This window comes from Macrotis lagotis, chromosome 1, assembly GCF_037893015.1.
Source record: "Macrotis lagotis isolate mMagLag1 chromosome 1, bilby.v1.9.chrom.fasta, whole genome shotgun sequence".
NCBI lineage: Eukaryota > Metazoa > Chordata > Mammalia > Peramelemorphia > Peramelidae > Macrotis > Macrotis lagotis.
This window is the reverse complement of record NC_133658.1, coordinates 813,396,836-813,418,963: the sequence shown is the minus strand read 5'-3', so window position 1 is coordinate 813,418,963 and position 22,128 is coordinate 813,396,836. Positions and strand designations below refer to the sequence as shown.

The window sequence follows — 22,128 nt, the reverse complement described above, 5'->3', positions numbered from 1 at the left end:
ATCTCTGCAAAAAAAAATGATGACATTCCTTTATTTCTTTTTTCTCTCCCTCCAAAGACTTCTCTTCAAACCTTTCAGTAACTTTAGTTTTTCATTTCTGATTCTACTCATCACCTCTGAACCTGCTTCAGTTTGACAGTGAAACTTCAAAAATGAAATGTTCAATACAAAATGGAATATTCCAGCTTAAGTCTAAGTCTGAGTAGGGAACAGAGAGATACATGATCATCCTTGTTCTGGACACTAAGCTCCAATTAATATGGCCTAAAATTTCACTATGGAAATAATCAGAAAGTTTTTGTATTAGCTATCCCAGACAAGAAAAATAATCAACCAACTATTTATAAAATGCTAGTCCTAAACTTTATTATGATGATGATCTTTTCTCCTTTGTTTTCAAAGAAGATCATGACATCAGAGGAGGTGATGCCATGACAAGCACATGAATTAGATTTGAGTAAGGGGCTGCTGTGTTAGGTCACCTGGGTCCAGTGGCCAGGGATGAATCAGGACAATTGGAGGTAGCCCTGGATGCAAGGCAATCAGGTTTAAGTGACTTGCCCAAAGTCACACAACTGGTAAATGTCAAGTTTCTAAGACTGGATTCAACCTCCTATCCTCCTGACTCCAAGATCAATGCTCTATCCATTTCACTGCCTAAACTTCATTCAGAATCTTGCAAGGAAATTAATGGAAGACTAGAACTCAGGAGAGAGACTAGAATTAGATATATACATTTTGAAGACATCTTGAGAAAAAATGAATTACTCAAAGCAAAACAGACATTTAGCCTTCTCATCAATTCACAAACATTATAATGTGCTCTTGGAGAAGAAAGAGCACTGAACTGGGAGCCAATCAGATAGTAAGCATTAAATCCCCACTATGTACCAGGCTCTATGGGAATCACAAGTAGTCAAAAGACAGCACTTGTCTTCTAGAAGCTCAAAACTAATTAGGATCTTGGTTCAAAGCCCATCTCATCTACTTACGTATATGATTTTAAGGGTAAAAGATAAAATGTGGGCGTCTTTTGCTGTATTTGTAACCCAGTTACTAACATAAAACTTGATGTTTAATAGGAACATATTGGTAGATGTATTCCATGGACTAGCTATAAATTCCTTTCTAGCTATAAATTATTAAAACAATGTATCAAAGATTAATAATTTAAAAGGACCTTCAAAATCAAGTTGCCCATCTGTTTTATTTTTAGATGATTTATTTTACTTCTTAGCAAGACCATAGAAACCTCTTATATAAACTTGTTATGCTTTATGAATTTTGATATAAAGAATATAAAGTAAAATAGTTTAAAACACTGGCCAGATAGAACTGAAGTCTGATTGTACTAACCTGATACATATGGTTTTCCTGCCAGATTAAGCCATTTCCTTATAAGTATTATTGTTCAATTGCTTCAGTCATTCTTGACTTATAGTGAGCCCATTTGGGCTTTTCTTGGCAAAGATATTGGGGTCGTTTGTCATCCCCCCCTTCCAAATCATTTTTCAGATGATAAAACTGAAGCAAACAGGGTAAAATGACTTGCCCAGGATCAAACAACTAGTAAGTGTTTGAGGTTAAATTTGACTTCAGGAAAACTCATCTTGCTGACACTAGGCCTGACTCTCTATTCACTAGACGCCCCACTTCCTTACAGATAAATCATTGTAACAGGTAGGAATCTAGGTTTTTTATTAATAGAAAAGCTGATACAATCCCACTCAGTGTACTGACTCAATTACCAAACACCTGCTCTTCAAGAAAATTTAAGAGCTAATACATTTTAGGAAAAATAACTCAAGAAAGGCTACCTTAAAGGATATATATGTATCAATGAAAACCAACATAAATACTTATTTTTACTATATCATTGTTATGGGTTCATCTTACTTCTGAAAATAAAATTTGGTAACTGTAACTACTTATTTTTTAATGTTTTTATTCCTGTGAAATCTTTTCATAATTGTGACCTATTATCATCCTCATCAGATAGCTAATCAGTGTCAGAGTTATGTCTCAAATGCAGATCTTCTGCTCCAATAGCCAGTGTTTCTTCAACTACACTATACTGCTCTTGAGTGAACTTTGATCTAATTTGTCTCAGATGACCACTTCCTGTGGCTTATCTTTGTTTCCCCTGGAATACAGGAATGTGGCTGGAAATCAATGCTGAAATGAGATATTTTTTTCTCACTGAGTATGATAAAAAGAGAGAAATCTAAATTTAGCAATATTTGGTTCTGGGTCTCTGTACCACTAGAATTTCAACTTGACTGCATGTAAATCATATTCTTTGTGAGGTTTCTTTCCCAGAAATATCATTATCCCACCAATTCAACCCAATTCTGTTTTTAGAGGGAGCCCCATTGCTGTAACATTATTTTTACAAACCTTATTCTTCTGACTAGTTTCTGTCTTATAAAACATAGCACGGGGAATGACACGTGCATTATTCCATTCTTTCTGCCCCCACACTCAAGTTCCCAGCCCCCGGCAACTAGAGAGGAGTCATTAGAACTGTCAGCAAAGAGTCAAGACTATGGAAGGAAGAGCGAAAAAAGAGCACATGCCAAGTCTAGATCTGGCACATAGGCTAAATCAAAAGTTAGCTTCTCTTGAAGCTGATTGATTTATTTGTCCTTTTGGCCCCAGTAAGACCAATCCTACTTAAATTCATTTTCAGGTTAGATTTTTGTTTTGTTTTGTTTTTTCCCATTGAGATCAAAATCCAGACAATAGATAAATCTTATCTTAGTGCCTACTCTGTGCTTGAGTTCTAGAAACTAAATGGATTTGACTCTGTTTAAAAACAAAGACAAAATAAAAAAAAACCTTTAAAAAGTTTTAATAATATTATGATTTTAGATCACACACACTTTTCAAAGTTTATTGATGCCTTTTGCTACTTAGACAACAGTTATTTCTCAGTATCCCTCCCTCTGCTTTAAAATAAAAGACAGTTATCTGGAACCAACTGATGTAGCAGTTGTCTCTGAGAATATATGAACATTCTGTTCCTGAATGTCTCCTATCTTTCTTTGCAAGGAATAAAATAAGTATCTATTATATGGCTTCCATGGGTCAGGCACTATACTAAGTGCTTTTCAAATATTACATCCTTTGATCCTCCACAAAACCTTGGAAAATGTTTTCTAATATTATTCCAATTTTCCAGTTAAGGCATCTCAGACAAACAAAAGTGAAGTGACTTGCTCAGGATCACACAGAAAATATCTTGGGCAGGATTTCAACTGAAGAATTTTTTTGACATTTTAACATTTTATTTGTTTTCCAATTATATACAATAGTAATATGTACCCATAATTTTTGCAAAGCTCTGAATTCTACAATTTTCCCCCTCCTCCCTCCCCCCCACAAAAGACTGTCTGATAGTCTCTACATTGTTTCTATGCCATACATTGATGCAAATTGAATGTTGTAAAAGTAAATGTAAAAATAAGCATAAACCCCCTCCACCCAAGAAGATGAGAAACCTCAAGGAGAGAGAGAGAGAGAGAGAGAGAGAGAGAGAGAGAGAGAGAATTGTGCTTCAGTCTGTGTTCAGATTTCAATGGCTCTGTCTCTAGGGTGAGTTGCTTTCTTTATCATAAGTCCACCAGAGGAGTTGCTTCAATATTTTTCCCACAGTTACTATTACTATCAACTGAAGAATTCTTAACTCTAAATCTAGGCTCTATCCCCTGCCGCCTAGTTACTTACCTCCTATGAAGCAGAAGGAAGTTTATTTTGTCACCTCTCCTTCACCACCTAAATTAGTCACTTCACTTAATTTTTTTCACCTGATTTTAATGTTGTTTTTATATTCTTATTGTAATAATGATTATTTTTCCATATTCTGCTTTCTTCATTTTGTATCAGTTTATATGGGTCTGTCTATGTTTCTTTGAATTCTTTATATTTGTCATTTCCTACAACTCAATAATATTCCATCCCATCCATATACATCAATTTATTCAACCCTTCTTATTCTGATTACCTACTTTGCATCCAAATGTTTACTATCATGAAAAGTGAAATTAGTATTATATATATATGTATATATATATGTATATATGCATATATACCCATATCCATATTACATGTCTGTATACACACAAACATTTCTTTCTTTGACTTCCTAAAATTCATTGTCAGAAATGTCATTGGAATATTATGATCACTTTAATTACTATTCTCACATAATATCAAACTGCATTAAACTAATTTTTGAAGCACAAACTAAATTGTGACTTTTGTCTATGTGCTGCTATCTTAACACTTCATTTATTTTTCTGTAAAGCAATATTTTCTTTGAATAGCATTGGTGGGTTGAAAATTGGAGGTTACCTCAGACATTTTATAATCCCATACACTAATCTGATCACTGAAAATATCTGATTTCAATATCAAGACAGAATCCCTGCCTTTTTTTCCAATTCTATTACTGAATGACTTGATATTCCTTTGATGGAACCATTTCTTTTCTTTATTTTTTAATTCCAAGATGAGAGATGCTTTATTATCCCTCCACAAATTGTACAGGGTCCAAATAAATGCAGCTCCCATGAATGAATATAGTGCTAGCATTGGCAGTAACTGTTTTCTTTGATCAGCACTATCAGACTGTTGGCAAGTTTGGTCAAAATGCACTCAACAGTAAGATGTATTTGGCTGCAAACTATGATTTCTGTTCACATCAAGTTACAGAAACTCTGAATTCACTAGACCTTAAAGATTATCTAATAATATTCCTATCTTTCATAGATGAGGGTAGTGAGACTCAGAGGACAGCATAAGAGAAAGTGGCATAAGTTCTTCAAAACAAGAATTAAAACACAAATCCTGGATGCCCTCTTTGCCTGGTTTTATACATGCATACATATAAATATGTGTGTATAAAAATATATATATAGAGAGATACATATATATATATATATATATATATATATATATATATATATATATATACAGACATGTGTAAAGGTCTTTTGGGTAGATTCCTTCTTGTCTGTGCCAAACTTATAGAAGGATATGGAGAAGGGTCCTGAAGAAAGAGTTGATAGGACTGGATTGAAATCATAATTAATGTAGGAACATCAACATCATGGGATCCACCAATTTTTCAGAGTATAGGTACATTGAATTATCATAAAAATAATAATACAATCAAATATGTATAATTGGGGGATATCAAAAAGAATAACAAATGTCAAAATTCAACAATCCATTATGACTTTATATTCTAAACTTATTTACAATATGGAGGTCAGTAATTATCGGTATAGTGACTATGAAGACAGAACCAACTGAATGTATAGTGTCATCATGAAGAACATTAACCAATATCAAGATGAAATATGCTCTTGATGTATTATTTTTCCACCATTAATTTGCTTTTTGAAAACTGAGTCACTCATTATAAATAGTTCTTTTTCTTTTTTGTGTCAATTCCTTCTGAGCAGGGACCATATTCAGTTTTTGACTTGACATTTCCAGCACCTAGGATAGGCCTTTAAATGCAGGAAAAGATAAATCTATAAAACATTTCATTCATTATGCCACATGGTTTAGTTTTTCACCATTTCTATCAACAATATGACTGTAAGAACTTCAAAAAATAAAATATAGTTCTTTAAATAGTAGATAATCTTGTGGAAAGAACATTGGATTAAAAGACAGAACACCTATATTCTAGCATTTTGAAGTAAAAGAAAATAAAATTATTTCTTGGTTCTAGAGATTCTGAGTTTGAGTCCCAGCTGTGTCCCTTATGTTGAGTTTCCTGGAATATAAAATTGAAAGTTTTCACTTTATGATCTCTAATTCTGCTGACTATAATCTATGAATTTACTTCAGAACACTAGCTCTGTAAAAAAAAAAGAACACTGCCTCTGTTTCCTTGGGCAAGATGCTTAACCCTTTGGGCCTCAATTTCTTCCTCAATAAATGAAAGAATACAAATAAATCATAACAATAACTCAAACTTTTTATGTGGTTTGGCACAGTGGATAGAGTGCCAGGTCTGGAGTCAGGCAGACTTTTCTTTCTGAGATCAAATCTGTCTCAGACACTTTGTAACTGTGTGACTCTAAGCAAGTGGTTTAACCCTGTTTGCCTCAGTTTCCTCATCTGTAAAATAAATTGGAGAAAGAAATGACAAACCCTACAGTAATTTTGTCAAATCTGTCTCAGACACTTTGTAACTGTGTGACTCTAAGCAAGTTGTTTAACCCTGTTTGCCTCAGTTTCCTCATCTGTAAAATAAATTGGAGAAGGAAATGACAAACCCTACAGTATTTTTGTCAAGAAAATTCCGAATGGGGTTTGGAAGAGTCAGACATGACAGAAAACAATTGAACTATGGTTTGCAAAACACTTGACACACTGTCTATCATTTGATACTTGCAACAACTTTGTGAGCTTGGTATTGTTGTTATCCTCAAAGAACCAAGTGTTGTTACTCAAAGAACTGAGCTGTCCAGGTTCACATAGCAAATAAGTATATGAAGAAAAACCTGTTCCTTCTTACTGATAATTGCATCACTCTATCTACTATGCAACATTTTTTCTCAAGTAAACTAACACACCATCATTCAAAAGCTATGATAGAATACCATATCTTCCCCCCCTTTTTTAGATTGCCCCCCCAAGGGAAAGGTGAGTAAGTGTGGTTTAATTTTGGAGTTCTGTGTCCTTTATTTAGCCTTCATTTCTACTCTCATTTTAAGTATATGGTTGGAAAGCTAAATGGGCCTAAATTATGCTTCATTCTCTTCTCTTTTGAAAAGCAGCTTGAGCCCAAGGGTTACATGAACCCAGGTATCATGAAATAGAAATTTCTCTATTTTTATAATGATGCTATCCCAGCAATCACAGAAAGCAGGCTTTATGAAACCATAAAAAAGAAGGGATTGTGTCTCTGGAACTTCACAACATTTTATGGTTACTTAATATGTCACTCATGGATACAAAAGGCCTTCTGCTCCTGAAACATCTTCCTCCATGCTCTGAGCTATTCTTCCATAATTAATATTTGTATTTCCCACATGTTGCCCAAAGGAAATTTTATCTGAAAGAAATTCTGAAGAGCATAGTCTTGTATCACAATTTACTTAGTTAGCTATGCTTTCTACTTTGCTAGCCTAAGTGATAGAGGAGCATCATTTTAAAGACTTGCTTCTTAAATTTGGTAATTTTTTCCTTAGGCTGCTACTGACAGGTCAAAGAAAGTTCACTGCAATATATACTGGGCATTTACCATCCTGTATTCCATCTGTCTTTGTTAAATCCCTGGGATAAATAGGCATGTTTACTTGCATGCTGCTAATTCTCATTTGGACAGAATTTCATGTCATCCCCTGGTCTGTATGCAGGTTCAATTATAGTTGATAAAATTGGATTATCTTTAATTAGTGGATCTGCCTCCTAGTCCAGCACTCTGGTTAGACATATTTACCTTTAAATGTAATGACCTCAGTCTTGCCAAGTTAAATGTCACCTCTGAGGGAAAATATCTTTAAAAAATCCTTTACACCCATGAAAGTATTAAAAATCATTTTTCAATAAGTTATTGTAATGAAGTTTGATTAAAATTTGCTAAGGACTTTGAGATCTGAGGAGGAAAAGAACAAAAGACATATAAAATATTATTTTCATTAGAGACCATATATGGCTGACATGCTATGATGATTAAAACAGAAGTCTTCCGGAATTTCATTCTGTTTGAAATGAGCATTACTTTGCAGAAAGAATAGAATATTTTGTGCTGAGTCCCCGTAGTTGCACCATAGCTCTACTTTGTGATGTACAAGAGATATTTATGGCTAATATTCTCTCAATTTTGCTGTAAGACATATATAACTGTAAAGAATTCTGATTGATTTCTATCGAATGACTAGTATATGGATAGTCTGACTTTTGAGAGAGGGCTATGTCTTCCCACTAGATGCCAGTGGCCCTTTGAGCAATGATATCTGCCTTTGAAGAACAGGAGAAATACCCCCTGGCTAAATGGGATTGGAAAGAACCCAACACATCATTTCCTGACATTCTCATTCTGGGAGCGATTACACTGTCACACTGCTTCGATGCGGGAGGCATCCAGGCATCACAGTGAGACATTGTAAGAGTTGGATGCTCTCTAAGGCTTAATTTGACCCAGTGATTCCTTCTAGCATTTCTTGCTTGATTTTGGATAAAAGAAAAGAAGGGTGATTTTCTTTATTGCTCTTCTTGGCTACTGTATGTTGTTCTATTCCTCCCAATACTGCTGCCTTCAAATACTGGCCTTGATTTCATTCTTCAAAGAAAGAGAATATTCTAATTTCTGTGTGGGATAGGGGGAGAGATGTCCTGTAGATGAAGATAATTGGAGTTAGCATCCTTCGAATTCAGTTCAGGGCTCTTCAAATTGATTGTTTTTCTTCCTATTAGGAACACCTTTACTATAGACCTAAAGGTAATTCTCAATAAAGTATATGACAGGAAATTGTAGGGAGAGATTCTTGCCCTGGGAAAATCTTAGCAGTTATTTATTTTAGTCCCTCTCCCTCCATTTTATAACATGAGGAAACTGAGCTTCAGAAAATTGAAGTGAATATATCAAGGTTACTCTGGTCAAAAATTGTAGTTAATTTTAGGACTCATAATAATTCCAGAACCTGTGTTCTTTCCACAGGTATTCAGCCAGTTTGAATGTGAAGTAGAATATTTGACATTTACTCAATGGTCAATAGAGAGTTGATGGGAGAGATGGGGGAAGAGGGAAGAGAGAGGAGAGAGGGAGAGAGAGAGAGAGAGAGAGAGAGATGCCCATCATTTGGAGAATGGCTGAACAAATTATGGTATACGTATGTAATGGAACCTATTGTTCTATAAGATATCATAAGGGACAGAATTTCAGAAAGGTTTGGAAACTGATACTAAGTGAAATTAGAAAAGTTTATGAATTGATACTAAGTGAAATTAGCAGAACCAAAATAACTTTATATATACTAACAACAATGTGAGGTAATGATTAACCATAATAGACTTGTTCATTTCAGCAGTACAATAATCAAACACAATTTTTAAGACTCATGATGGAAAATGCCCTCCATACCCAGAGAAGGAACTATGGAGTTTAAGTGAGGATCAGAGCTTATTATCTTCAGTTTTTAAAAGTTGTCTTATGTACTATGCCTTTTTTTCTCTCTAATGTTTTCTTTCTTCTGTTTGAATCTGATTCTTCTCTCACAACAGGATCAATATGAATCTATGTTTAGCATGGTTATAAGTATAGAGCCTATATCAGATTGTTTTCTGTCAAAGGGAAAGGGAAGAAAGGGAGAGTGAAAAATGTAAAACTCAAAATCTTGCAAAAAAGATGGATAAAAATTACTGTTGTGTTTACGAGGAAAAACAAATAAATAATTTTTTTTAAAAAAAGGAATAAAATAGAGAAGAGCCACAGTTTTGAACATGGAAGAATAGATGGGTGGCAGTGCCCTTAAAAAGTTACTAAAATCATAATGGGGACCATTTTCAGAGGAAAAGCATAAGTCTTGGATTTGTTGGATATGGTGATTTATTTTGCCATGCTAGTAGGTCATCCCTGTGGCTACTTTCTCTCAAATAGTGATTTCCAAAGTAGGAGACAGGAAGAATATCCTTGGCAGGGAGGTTATGAGATTTCCACAAGGGCACTACCCTTCACCCTATGGCATATGTGATCAACCTCACAGAGGTAAGATGTCCTATATCCTATCTTCCCCATGATAACCAATAAACTGGGCATGTCTCTAGTAGAACTGAATCTATCATTTACTCATTATAACCCAATACTCCCCACTTCATCTCTCCCACTGTTGCGCTAGATATGAATATTCCCCCTTCTAAGTCAGAAATTTCCTCTTAGAAGAAGTTGTGATTTGAGCTCAACTATGGCAACTGTGCAGGTTGTGATTCAGAAATTTTCATTTTCCTTTTTTGTCCAACACACATGCACACACACACACACACACACACACACTCCAAATCTTAACATATCTTCTAGGAAATAAATCATATTTGTCATGGTAGCGATCAAACATTTTAGAAACTACTCCTCTAAACAATTAAAGAAGTAAGTCTGAAGCTCAAAAGAGAAGACAATGATGAAAATATAGCTGTAGAAATGAACTACATAGGGGTGGTCCTGTGAAATTGAAATGAGTGTAGAGAGAAGAAAGTTCTATTGTTAAAATCATCGCTTTCTTTCTCATTTAGTTTTGTATATTTATGACCTAAACTTTAAATGTGAGTCAGAATGTTTTTTTTTCAGTTCTGAGTTGGTGAAACTGCGGTTGAGAACAAATGGCAAGAGAAATTTTCTTTATTGTTTTTCAAAAAATGGTGCCTTTACTGCAAATGCCAAGTATTCCTCCACATTCAGTTTGGTAGTGAATCTTGTAAAGCGATTCATTCTATCCTGTCTGGAAATCAGTTGCTTTAAATGAAATTACTTTCATATATTTTCTTGTGAGAGAATGGTGGAATTGTATAGTTTGAAGTAAGAATAATGGATGGGAGAGCTTGGTGGTTCTCTCACTTAAAAATGCCATCCTTTGAGCAGAATGTATTTGTTGTGGTAAGAGATGGGGAAGGAAATCTTCAGAATGATTCAGAGTAAGGAAAAGTTCTGTTTAAAAAACAGCCAACTCGTCAATTTCAACTGTTTTCAAAATTGCTCTATTCTGAACCAGAAGGATTTCATCAGCATTTACTACTTGATGAATTTTGTTTTTATTATAAATTCTCTTCCTGATTGTGTGATCACTGTTTTAAGAAAACAAAACTCCCCAATTATAACTCTTCAAGAGACCCAAAAGGAATACTTTTATCCCTCTCAGTCTTTCCTATATCAGTGATCACTCAAATTAAGATGCAAAATACTTTTACTCAACTTATTATGCATTGCTTTATGTTGGCCATTGGCTTTCCAGAAAAAAAAGAAAAAAAACATTTCTCTGGGGGTCTGAAATGCTTCTCCAGGTATGCTCCTAATAGCATTCCATGCTATTGGCTAAACTATTTTGGTCTGTGTGCATTATTTCTGGGGAGAAAGAGCTCTGGGGAGAATAAGGTCACTGGTTTCACTTGCAGATCTCCTACACACTGCCTTCCATGTGGCTCTGGGTTAGAAAAGGCAGTTAACGAAATGACCAGTTTCATTGTGTCTCTCTATTGTGGGGCTTCCACAAATAAGGGTTTTGCTTGTGTGTACACACACACACACACACACACACACACACACACGTACACACACGTACACACACGTACACACACACACACACACACACACACACACACACACACACACAGTACAGTCTTGTAGCCCAGCTGTGTGGAGCATTGATTGCTTCTGCCTGGAGCAGGGATGCTGTCAAGTTGCTCTGTGAGTTGAGTCATCTATTGACAAAGAGCTACCAGCCAGCAGATAATGCTGGGCTGAGCCGCTGCTCCCTGCTCCCACGATGCACTGCCTGTAGCAGCTGTCAAAGGTACTGAAGGGTCCACAGCAAAGGACTTTGCAGCTGCCTGGAAGAAGGGGGGGTTAGGGAGGCAGAGGGCAGAGGGGGGGCTCATTTTTCTCGAAAGCTCTCCAAGGAAACTGGTGGGCATCAGTGCCACATGAACGCCTATCTTACTAAACAGCAGAGCTGCTGCGGGGGGTCGGAGGGGATGGATGCTAGCAGGACTGTGCCTACACTGATGAGGGAAGCTCACTGTGCCTGTGGCTGGCAGCGGAATCCACAGGGGCTCGGCTATGGGGCTCAGACCATGCCGTCTTCAGGACCTGGTGGCCAACCCCCAAACAGGACCAAGCTTGTCACCCTGTGGGACAGTGTGAGGAAAAGCCCACAGAAAATGGGGGCTAAGAGCAAAGGGCCATGTGGGGAGCGCTGCTCCTGCCCCCATGGCTGGTTCAGCCCCCCAGCACAGGTGAGCCTCTTCCTTGGGACTTTTAAATGTATCTTGGGACGCATGCTTCTGGAAAGTTGTGTCCTACTAGTATTACTTGCAAACTTTCCTTTGCTGTCTTTTTTGCTTATTTGTGGAAAGGATGCATTCTTGGGAAATGGGAGAGCGGGGAGTAGCAGCATGTCAGTGTTCTATGTCTTTCTTAGATCTCATCTCTGGGTGTTCTTGGGAAATCTTTGGATGCTGTGGGATGTTTTATGAGAGGGGGGGCAGGGGTCACTTAACACCCAGTGCAACTTGTCCGACACTTCAAATTTTCTCCTTCTGTTGGTCTTTTATTTAACAGCACAGTGACTATATAGATATTACCTTGCCATTATTGGGAAGAGCCTAGCTTCATTTCCTTTTTTGATCACAGAGAGAAAATGAGTATTAATCAAGCACTCCTTCCTCTTCCCCACCCCAAAACACACATAAACACATAGTTATTTTAAAGATGAAAAAAGTTGATTTGAATTCTTATTTCATTTTAGGTTATAATGTTATACATCTTTCCATTTGGGAGAGGAAGATTTGCTTACATTAAGTGACAGATCATACTAATTAAGGGCTCAATTGAAAATAATTTTATAACACTCATTATTTCACTGAGGATAAAACCAGGGAACATTTCTATTATTCATAAAGCAGTGAAATAACTATTAATAATAAAAGCTTTAATTCTACCTCTTTACACTAATCTACTTCTGGAACAGACATTGTAGAAAGTCCTAATTTGGATCTTTTCTGCTTGTCCCCATCTCATTCATTTTCATGAGAGTGACTCCCCATCCCAGTTTCCCCTTAATATGAAAGGGAAAAAAATCAACATCCTACCTGTGATAAGAAATAAGAATAAACTGTAGCAATAGTTATTTTATAAATACACATAACCACAAATAGATAATTATGTATATATTCATATATACACATTAATATATATGTATGTAAATGTGGGTATATATATATATATATATATATATACAAAATTATATTATATTAAATCTACCCTTTACAATGACTTGGACAAAGAAAAAATAGAATTGTAGAAGAAAGGAATCATTTCTCAATTTTAATGTGATTTTAGCATAATAGAGAAATAGGTATTGATCTTATATAAAATTTTATGGTCTAGAAGCTGGCATGCATTTTAATTCTAATAGTGGCTTCTAAAAAGTGCTTCCAAGAGAGTGTCATTGATCACTAGATCTTTGGAATGTACTTAGGTGGCACTGATTCCTGATTTTTTCCCTTAATATAAGACTTTCAGAGTAGATTGCATTTTTCAGCATTTTTACCTTTCTATAATACATATCTTCAAGATTTAATTTCAATTTGGAAATAAAAAATGGATCATTTAGGTAAATGCTACTTATTAATTGCATATCAAAGTTAATCACAATTCCCTTTCAATGCTTAGCTTCTATAATACTAAAAAATTTCTCATTATTTTGGAGGATATGAATATCTGCCTATGTATTTAAATCACAATTAGCTAAGTGTGTCCATATATGTTGTATTTATAGCTATAAATATATAGACAGTGATAGACAGGGATGATAGATTCATGATTTAGAAATAAACTGGTTGGAAGGTTTACTTGTTGGAAGGTGACGAAATTGAGTTTAATATCTGGTTTTTGATAGAGTAAAAGAAGTGAACTTGTCTTAATATTTCAATCCTTTTAAACTAAATATAATAGTTTTTATATCATGTATTGATTCAATTCATTTTTTTCAACTGTAACTTCCATTGTGTTGATAGCACAAATATATTTCTGCTAAAAAATCTCAGTACACTTTGCTATCAACTAAGGATATCTTTTCCCTTCATTGGTTTAACAAAGTGACCTTATCACTTCAGCTTAATTTATAGCCACTCAATGCCTTTAAATATCAAAATTGACTGTCCATTCTGAGAATCTTCAATGATACAGTGATAGCATGAATGAGCAATGCACTGAGGCAATCCCCTTTCCAGAGAATGTAGGGTAGGGGAAGAGGTTGAAGGTGGATGGAGCAGGGGAAAGGAAAAATACATTTCTCTAAGTTTCTTTCAAAACTCTTTTTTTTATCTCATCCACATATTTACTTGATTCTCAAACATTTTCACATCGTAATCTTATATATTGGGGAAGGAATTTAAAATTGCAGGATGTTACTAACCCCATTAGAGGCTCCCTGTCCCTGTTTTACAAAAAGTACCACATAGATGTTTAGAAAGATATTGTGTGCTCAGAAGAGTACTTTTTAGTAGTTTCAGAAGAAATGGATTCTAGTCTCAGGATTATTTGGGCAAGTCACATATTTTTTGTAATTCATTTTTTCTCTACTGAAAAATAAGAAGGTCGAAGTAGATTTATAAGGTCCCTTCCAGTGCTACCAGACTGTCATTCTCTATTTATCTGTGTGTGTGTGTGTGTGTGTGTGTGTATTCACATAAAATGAATTAAAACTAATTTTGTTTAGGAAATTTGAGGACAGTCCTTACCATGGGTATTTTTTGCCATATCTGGTGATATGGATTATTCCCAGGATAATTTTTTTTAAATTCTAATTGAAGGAAATGATAAATTTCATTTAGCACTAAATGAAAATAAAGTGGAATTTACCCTTAGTTTCATCTGCTTACACCCTGACTCAAAGTTTCCCCTACCTACATCATGGACTCCAAAAGACTTAAGAATCCCTGTATTAATTCTTGGAGTGTTGCAAAGATGAGAATGGGTTTGATGGTGCTTAATGCCAATGACATCCACAGCAAAGACAGAAAAGAATTTTTAAAAATAATTTATGAATGTCCAATAAGTTACAAACAATTCCTTGAAGAAGATATTTGGAAGGATGAATATAGTCATGAAGATTTTTAAACTGCTCACAGATTAACTGCATCTTATGAGAATGAATATGGCCATTACCTGCAGCTAGGAGAGCTGGGTTATCATAATTACTTGGAGATCTTTTTATATTTCTCTACTTAATTCCCAATATCAGAGGCTCTTAGTGCAAATAGTACTCTCTTCATAAAACCACTGTAATTCAATATCTCTGTTTTGCAAGAGACCCTTGAAGATTACCAAGTTTTAGGGCTACCTAAAGTCCCTGAACTCATGGTCATCCCAACTTGGTCTGAAGCACTTTAGTCACAGGGCTTGGAAGTTCCTTGGAAACTGTCCACTCTACTCTTGTGTTAATTATTAGAAAAATTTCACAAGTAATTAACTGAAATTTGTCTTTTTGTCACTCCCCCCACTGTTTCTAATTCTTCTTCCATATCCTTTATTAAATTGCTTCTCTGCTGATTTGCAAAAAAAAGTAACATTCTCTCTAGAAAGAAGGTTCTGTTCCATTTGAGCAGATAGAATTTAAATAGTTATATTTATGACCATAATAACAGGCAAGCACATAGAAAATCATCAGGTCCAAAATGCCAGTTGTGGAATAAATATCTACTCTTAAGAAGATCCCTCACTCTTGTGGGAAAGTATACTTTTTTTGCTTCATGTGACATCCTAGTCAATGCCGCTAAAGGTAGATTGGCAGCAGGGTGTATTAGACAAGATTTTGTTCAGAGCCTAGGGGACAGACTTGACTCTTGCATTTTCTACCTTCCTACAGCAATGTGACATTGGGCAAATTATTCTACTTCCCTGAGTCTCAGTTTCTTTATCTATAAAATGAGAGGATTGGAATAGATGACCTCTGGGATTCCTTCTGTCACTAACATTAAGTTACTCTGAAATTAAGCTTATCAATCTGTGTGTGTGTGTGTGTTTTAAATCTAGAGAATTTTCTGTCCAAAAGTTATCATTGCTAATGATGTCTTGCATCAAATTTCTAGTTTGTATATAGTTTCTTTTGAATGTGTTACTTAATATTGCATCTAGTTGGACCAGGCAACTGTCCAGCAGATGCCTACAGAACACCACATTATGCTGATGTGACATTTTGTCCTTCAGTGTTCTCAGAAACTAATAACTGCCCTAAGGAAGAATTTGGGGGAGAATTCCTTGGCTTTAGAATCATAAGATCTGAGTTCTAATCCTGACACTTCTCTGACCAGAGGAAAAGTTCTTTATTTTTCTAAATTATAACTTCCTGTATTAGAAAATAAAGAGTTTAAAATAGATGTCCTCTAATTCAAAGGAGGTAGTGTGGTACAGTATAAAGTGATAGATTTGGAGTTGGGAGGGGGTCTAAGTTCAAGTCTTGGTTTCTTGTTCCCTAAATGAATTTTTAAGGCATAGCCTCTTAGAACCTCATTTTCATTTGTCAAATGAAGCATGTGAACTAGTTGATGTCTGAGTCCAGTCTAGCTATAAATCTATGGTCCTATGAACCCATCTAGTGCTTATATACTCCAAGTCAATGGTGAACTGAAACATTTTTTTTCTCAAACAAGTTTAAAAAATAAAAAAGTGCATATGAAACATTCAGCTGTGGTCCCTAAATTCTAAAAATGGAGCTTTTCCTCTCTAGCTACAGTTCAATCAGGTAAAGATTTTATCAGCTTAACTAGTATTAATTCATATGTGTATACATACAAAAATACAAATACACATGCTAAAGTCCATAGTAAACTTCCTCCATGAAACCTCACACTACTCCAATATGCAATTAGCTCTTCATGTCTTTAATTTATAGGTGACATCTATATCACTCATTTGCTACTAATTACATGTAGTAGAAGACAGAATGGTTTCTGATTAGAATGGTTTCTGGATTATGAAGTCAGAGGACCTGTATTTAGAAAGTTGAGTTGACCACTTATTGGTGGTGAGAAACAGATGAGATTTTATTAATAATAGGAAAGAAGATGCATTGCCATCTGCCTTATAGCTATACCATAAGTATCCCTGGGTCTTATGATCAGACATGTAGATGTAACTACCTGTATTTTATTCTATGACTGTGAAAACTTAGAAATAAAGGATTTACACCTTGTATACCCAGGGCTTGGTGAAGTGCTTTGAACTTAGTAAGAACTTAATATATACCTTTTATTTTTTAAGTTTTATTGATGTCTTCTTTTTTATATCAAAAAATTTTCCCCACTATTCCTCCTCTCTTCCTTCTAATTATTCCACATAATGGATAATAGTTTAAAGACAAAAAAAGAAGAGAAGAAAATTAAGCATCATTAATATTTTGAAAAACTTAAAAAACTTAGGTAATGTTCAATAGTTGAGAACTTCCCACCTCCATAAATGGTTATTTGGGATGCTCATAACTTTACTTTTTAGTTATGCTGGATCTTTATAATTTTGCTACATTTACTTGTGATTTGTGTGTATGTATGTTTCCAATTTCTTTTGTTGTAATTACTAGGTATATGTTTTCTTTGCTCTGCTTGCTTCCCTCTAGAGATCTTTCCAAGTTTCTGTGTATCCATAATACATAACCTTTTTTAGAGAACAGAAATTTATCTTTACATTCATATAACACAATTGTTTAGCCATTTCTCACTTAATTGATGGTCAGCTACTTTATTTTTAATCTTGTACTACCACAAAAAGTTCTGCTTTATTTTTTTGGTATGGGGCCTTTATGCATATCAGTGGATTTCTTAGGGTATAATAGAATAATAGAATTAGGGTAATAAAATTTAGGGATTTAATGATATGGATGAGTCCATCATTTTATGTACAAAATTCCAATTTACTTTTCAAAATGGCTATACCATTTGATAGCTCCATCCATAGTGCATTAATGTTTCCATCATCTAATAATCCCTCTGACATTGTCTATTGCCATTTTTGGTCATTTTTTCAATTTTCAAGCTGTGAGGTAAAACTTCAGGTTTTTGTTTGTATATAGTTTCATAAGTACTTTGGTTTTCCATTTCTGCTATAGTGATGAAGTATATTCTTTCCTGTAAATGTGAATACTTTGCACAAGAATTTTTTGGTCATATACTTTAATCATTTTTCTACTGGGCAATATCTTAGTATGCATATGTGTGTAAGTGTATATATATAAACACATTTATATAATATATTAATTTATTTATATTTTAAATGCCAAACTGTGTTATACAAAGATTTGTCCCATTCAGTGACTTTCCTTCTTATTATCTCTGCATTTACTTTATTTTTGCCAAAGTAATTAAATCTCATGCATTTAAGGTTTTCTATTTTATCTTTTGAAAGTGGCTGTATCTTTTTTATTGATAAGAGTACATCTACTGGACAGGTGGGTGGCACAGTGAATAAAGCACTGATTCTAGGCTCAAGAGGATCCAATTTCAAATCTGACCTTAGACACTTAGTAGTTATTTATTTTATTTTACCCTGTAAAAGTCACTTAACTCTGATATCATGAAAGAAACCAACATACAAATAAAGAATCTCCTCTTCACAGTTGTGAGCGGTGTATGATCTATTGATCTTCTGATTTTTTTGGTAGTATGAACTTTAATATCAAGGACACGAATCCAATGTATTGTAGAATATGGTGTAAAGTAGTAATCTAGACCTATTTTTTTTTTTTTGCCAGACTGCTTCCCAGTAATAATTTTTTTTCATTCATTCTTTTTTAATCATTTTATGACTTTGGGCAAGTTGCTTCCTCTCTCTAGACTTCAATGTCTGTGTGTTACATATAATGATTTCTAAAGTCCATTCCTAAGACTACCTTGGGTTGTCTGTCATTATTTGTTCATATTTTTATTTGACTATTGTATTATTTTATTCTTTATGTGACTTCCATTTCCTTTGTCCACAATTACTTGTCCTTCTTAAGGAAGCAGTTTCTTTTCTGCAATGCTACTATTTCCTACATTGTAGTAAATATAGAATTCCAGTCGTGGTAAATCCATGATTATTTTCTTCTCATCCACCAATCAGTAAACTCCTACTATATGTCTGACACTAAAGACAGTATTAATAGTACAAAAATAGAAATGATAACCTGCCCTCAAGGAGCTTTCATTTGGAAGGATCAAAGTGATATAATGACAATAGTACAGGTTGAGAAGGCAGGGGTTTCATTCCCAGTTGAGATACTCAGTAAGTATATAATTCTGGGAAATCCACACTAAATCTTTGAGCCCTACTCTTCTATTTAAGATGGGAATAATACTATTTCCAACTTCTGCCTTAGATAGTTGTTAGAAGATTCAAAGGAAAGAATTTGTGTAAGGGGCATAGGAAATATTTTAATGTTGTCTATTTAATATTGTCTTCTACAATACCAACCACAGTATCCACAATCATTTATTTAAAGCTAAAAGGAACTATAGTCATCTTCTATCTAATCCAGAAACCTTATTTTATAAATGGGGGAACTGAGGCCCAGAGAAGTTGAGTTAGTTGTCCAAAACACACACAGTTAGGAAGCAAGAGAACTGAGATTTGAACTCAGACACTATGATTTAGAGTTTATTACATTATACTTCCCCCCTCTGAAATTCAATTTCTTCATTTGTAAAATTAGTGATTTACTTCAGTGTACCAATAACCCTTCCAAATCTGACTTGTGAGGATTTCTGTGAGGGAGAGTAACATGACTTTTCTATTCATAGGAAAGCTTTTCTGTGCCTAATATAATAATGACTTCCTTCCTAGAGGACCTAGATTTTTATCTAACTCCACAATCAGTATTTTTGTTGTTTCACAACATCTTCCCATGGTAATCACTGTTCATAAATGTGGTGCTGAAATCCTTTGGGTCATGCCATTTCATCAATGAAAGGTATTTGATGAGGACATACCCAGGGAAAATGGCATGACACACAATTCCACTGTCTAAATTAGTAGTCATTCATTCTCCAGGAGACATGTGACAGTATGATGAAATGTGATTTTATAATTAGTTTCAGTATTAACTCCCCAAAACTGTCTGACCTTTTCCCCCATCATTTTCATCATTAGATGGAAAGTACTACAGATTACTCCCATTGGTGATGCCTCATTAAAAAGTAATGTCAAACAAGTTTTCCAGTTTCTTCTGATGGGTTGTGCTATCTTAGGGCAGTGACCCATAGTTTTGTTGCAGCTTTCAATTAAATTCTGATGCCTTAAAAGAAAAAAAATTCTCTATCAGGAATCTGGTTGTTTGAATTACATTACAGGCCCCTCAGAAAAAGCTGAAGATATAAACTATCAAGATTCAAACAATGTGAATATTTGTTCCTTGGATTTAGATGTGAAGGTTACTTTAGACATCTTCTAATGTTTTAGAAGTTATCTAATGTAATCCCCCCCTTTTTTATATTTGAGGAAACTGAGTTTAGGACAGAGGCAATGATTTACACAAATGACATTGATAGTGGAATTTGAATATCTGTTTTACCATTTCAAATTCAGTGTTCTTTCCACTAAAATATGTTGTCTATTGTAAAAAAATTACAGCTTTCTATTATGGTAAGTTAGATACCCTTTTCGCCTTCTGCCTGGATAATTCTTTTTTTTTTTGACATTTTATTTATTTGTTTTTCCAAGTACATGCAATCATAATTTTCAGCAATCATTTTTTTGTTTTTTCAAGGTTTTACATTTTGCATTTTTCTCCCTCTCTGCATTCCTTCCCCATTCCTCTTGACAGAAGCTATCTAATATAGATTATACATGTATAACCATGTTAAACATAAATCTATATGAATCATGTTATGAAAAAAATCAAATTGAAATGAGAAAAGTCATTAGAAAGAACATAATACATAAGACAACTTTTAAAGTTGAAGAAAGTAACCTTTGGTTTGCATTTAAACTCCAGAATTCCTTCTCTGGATATGGATGGTATTTTTCATCACAAATTTTTTAGAATTGTTTTTGATTATTGAACAAGTCCATCATAGTTGATGATGACTCTATGTTGCTGTTAGTGTGTACAATGTTCTTCTGGTTCTGTTTACTTCACTCAGCATCAATTCATGCAAGTCCTTTTGGAGTAATTCTTAACCAAAATTTAAGAACCAGTTTAATTAGGTCATATATTTAGTACTAAGAATCACATCAGTGTAACTTTCCCCACTTCCACCTCTTTAGAGATGAGAAAACTGAAGCTGAATTGGGAACTTGACCTTGGTGGTTGGTTGGTTGATTCTTATCTTTCGTTATTGAAGAAGACCAAAACATTATCTCTATGTTTGAGACAAATTACAATGTGGCCAACCATGGCTCATCAGACCAATACAAGCTCAGAATGCTCTACCACAGGTCAGGCACAAATAATCCATGTGAACTCCTGGGGTGGGGACTCTAAACTTACAGATGTCACATTTCCTTTGAGCTGCTTCAATTCTGCTTTCCTCATAGAACACAGCACCCTCACTGATGAGGGCATGCCATGCTGGATGGTGCTGTGCCAGTGTCTCCCAAACTACACAATCAGTTCTAAAGTTCTTCAATAAGACTTTCAGTGTGCTCAGTATGGTTTCTTCTGACCCCCTTGTGAGCACTTGCCCTGTATAAGTTCTCCATAAAATAGGGTTTTTTTGGTAAGCATTTGTCTGGCATTCTAACAACGTGTCCAGCCTATTGTAGTTGCGCCCTATGGTAATGTTGGAATACTATGCAGTTTAGCTTGAGAAAGGACCTCAGTGTCTGGTATCTTCTCCTTCCAGGTGATCTTCAGAATCTTCCTAAGACAATTTAAATGGAAGTGATTCAGTTTCCTCACATGGCACTGGTAGACTGTCCAGGTTTCACAGCATATAGAAATGAGGTCAGCACAATGGTTCTGTAGACCTTCGGTTTGGTAGTCATTCTAATACTTCTCTCCCATACTTTCTTTTGGAACCTCCTAAATACTGAGCTAACTCTGACAATGTGTTTGTCAACCACCTCATTGTTAGTGTATACTTCCTTGAAAAGGACATTCCCAAGGTAAGTGAACTTGCCCACAGTGCTCAAAACTTCTCCATTTGCTGGTGGATGATGTGGTGCTGGCTGATGGAGCTCCTGGGTTTATTTGGTGTTGTTAGATCAAAATGAGCACAAGCAGTAGAGAATTGCTCCATCCACACACATGTGTGTATGTACATATATTTATATTTTTATATATAAATATATGGCTATAAGCATGTATGTATGTAAAATATATGCAGGAGAAATAGGAAATAATTATAGAAGGCATTGGAATTAAGAGGAGATGGGGAAAGCTTCTTGTAGAAGGTGGGATTTTCTGAACCTGAGTCTTCCTG

The 22,128-nt window shown here is 34.9% G+C and overlaps 1 protein-coding gene across 5 annotated transcripts in view; it reads left to right on the top strand.

Annotated features, from left to right (window-relative positions):
- LOC141508420 (disks large homolog 2) overlaps window positions 1-22,128 on the top strand; it is a 2,787,507-nt gene that overhangs the window by 1,625,967 nt on the left and 1,139,412 nt on the right. For 2 of the 5 annotated variants that reach the window (XM_074217020.1, XM_074217019.1), the window contains exon 1: window positions 11,656-11,967. The exons of the other annotated variants lie outside the window; for them this stretch is intronic. In XM_074217020.1, coding sequence (XP_074073121.1) covers window positions 11,656-11,967 — 312 coding nt within the window. Of the gene's footprint in view, window positions 1-11,655; window positions 11,968-22,128 lie in introns of those variants that run through there. 5 annotated transcript variants of the gene reach the window in all.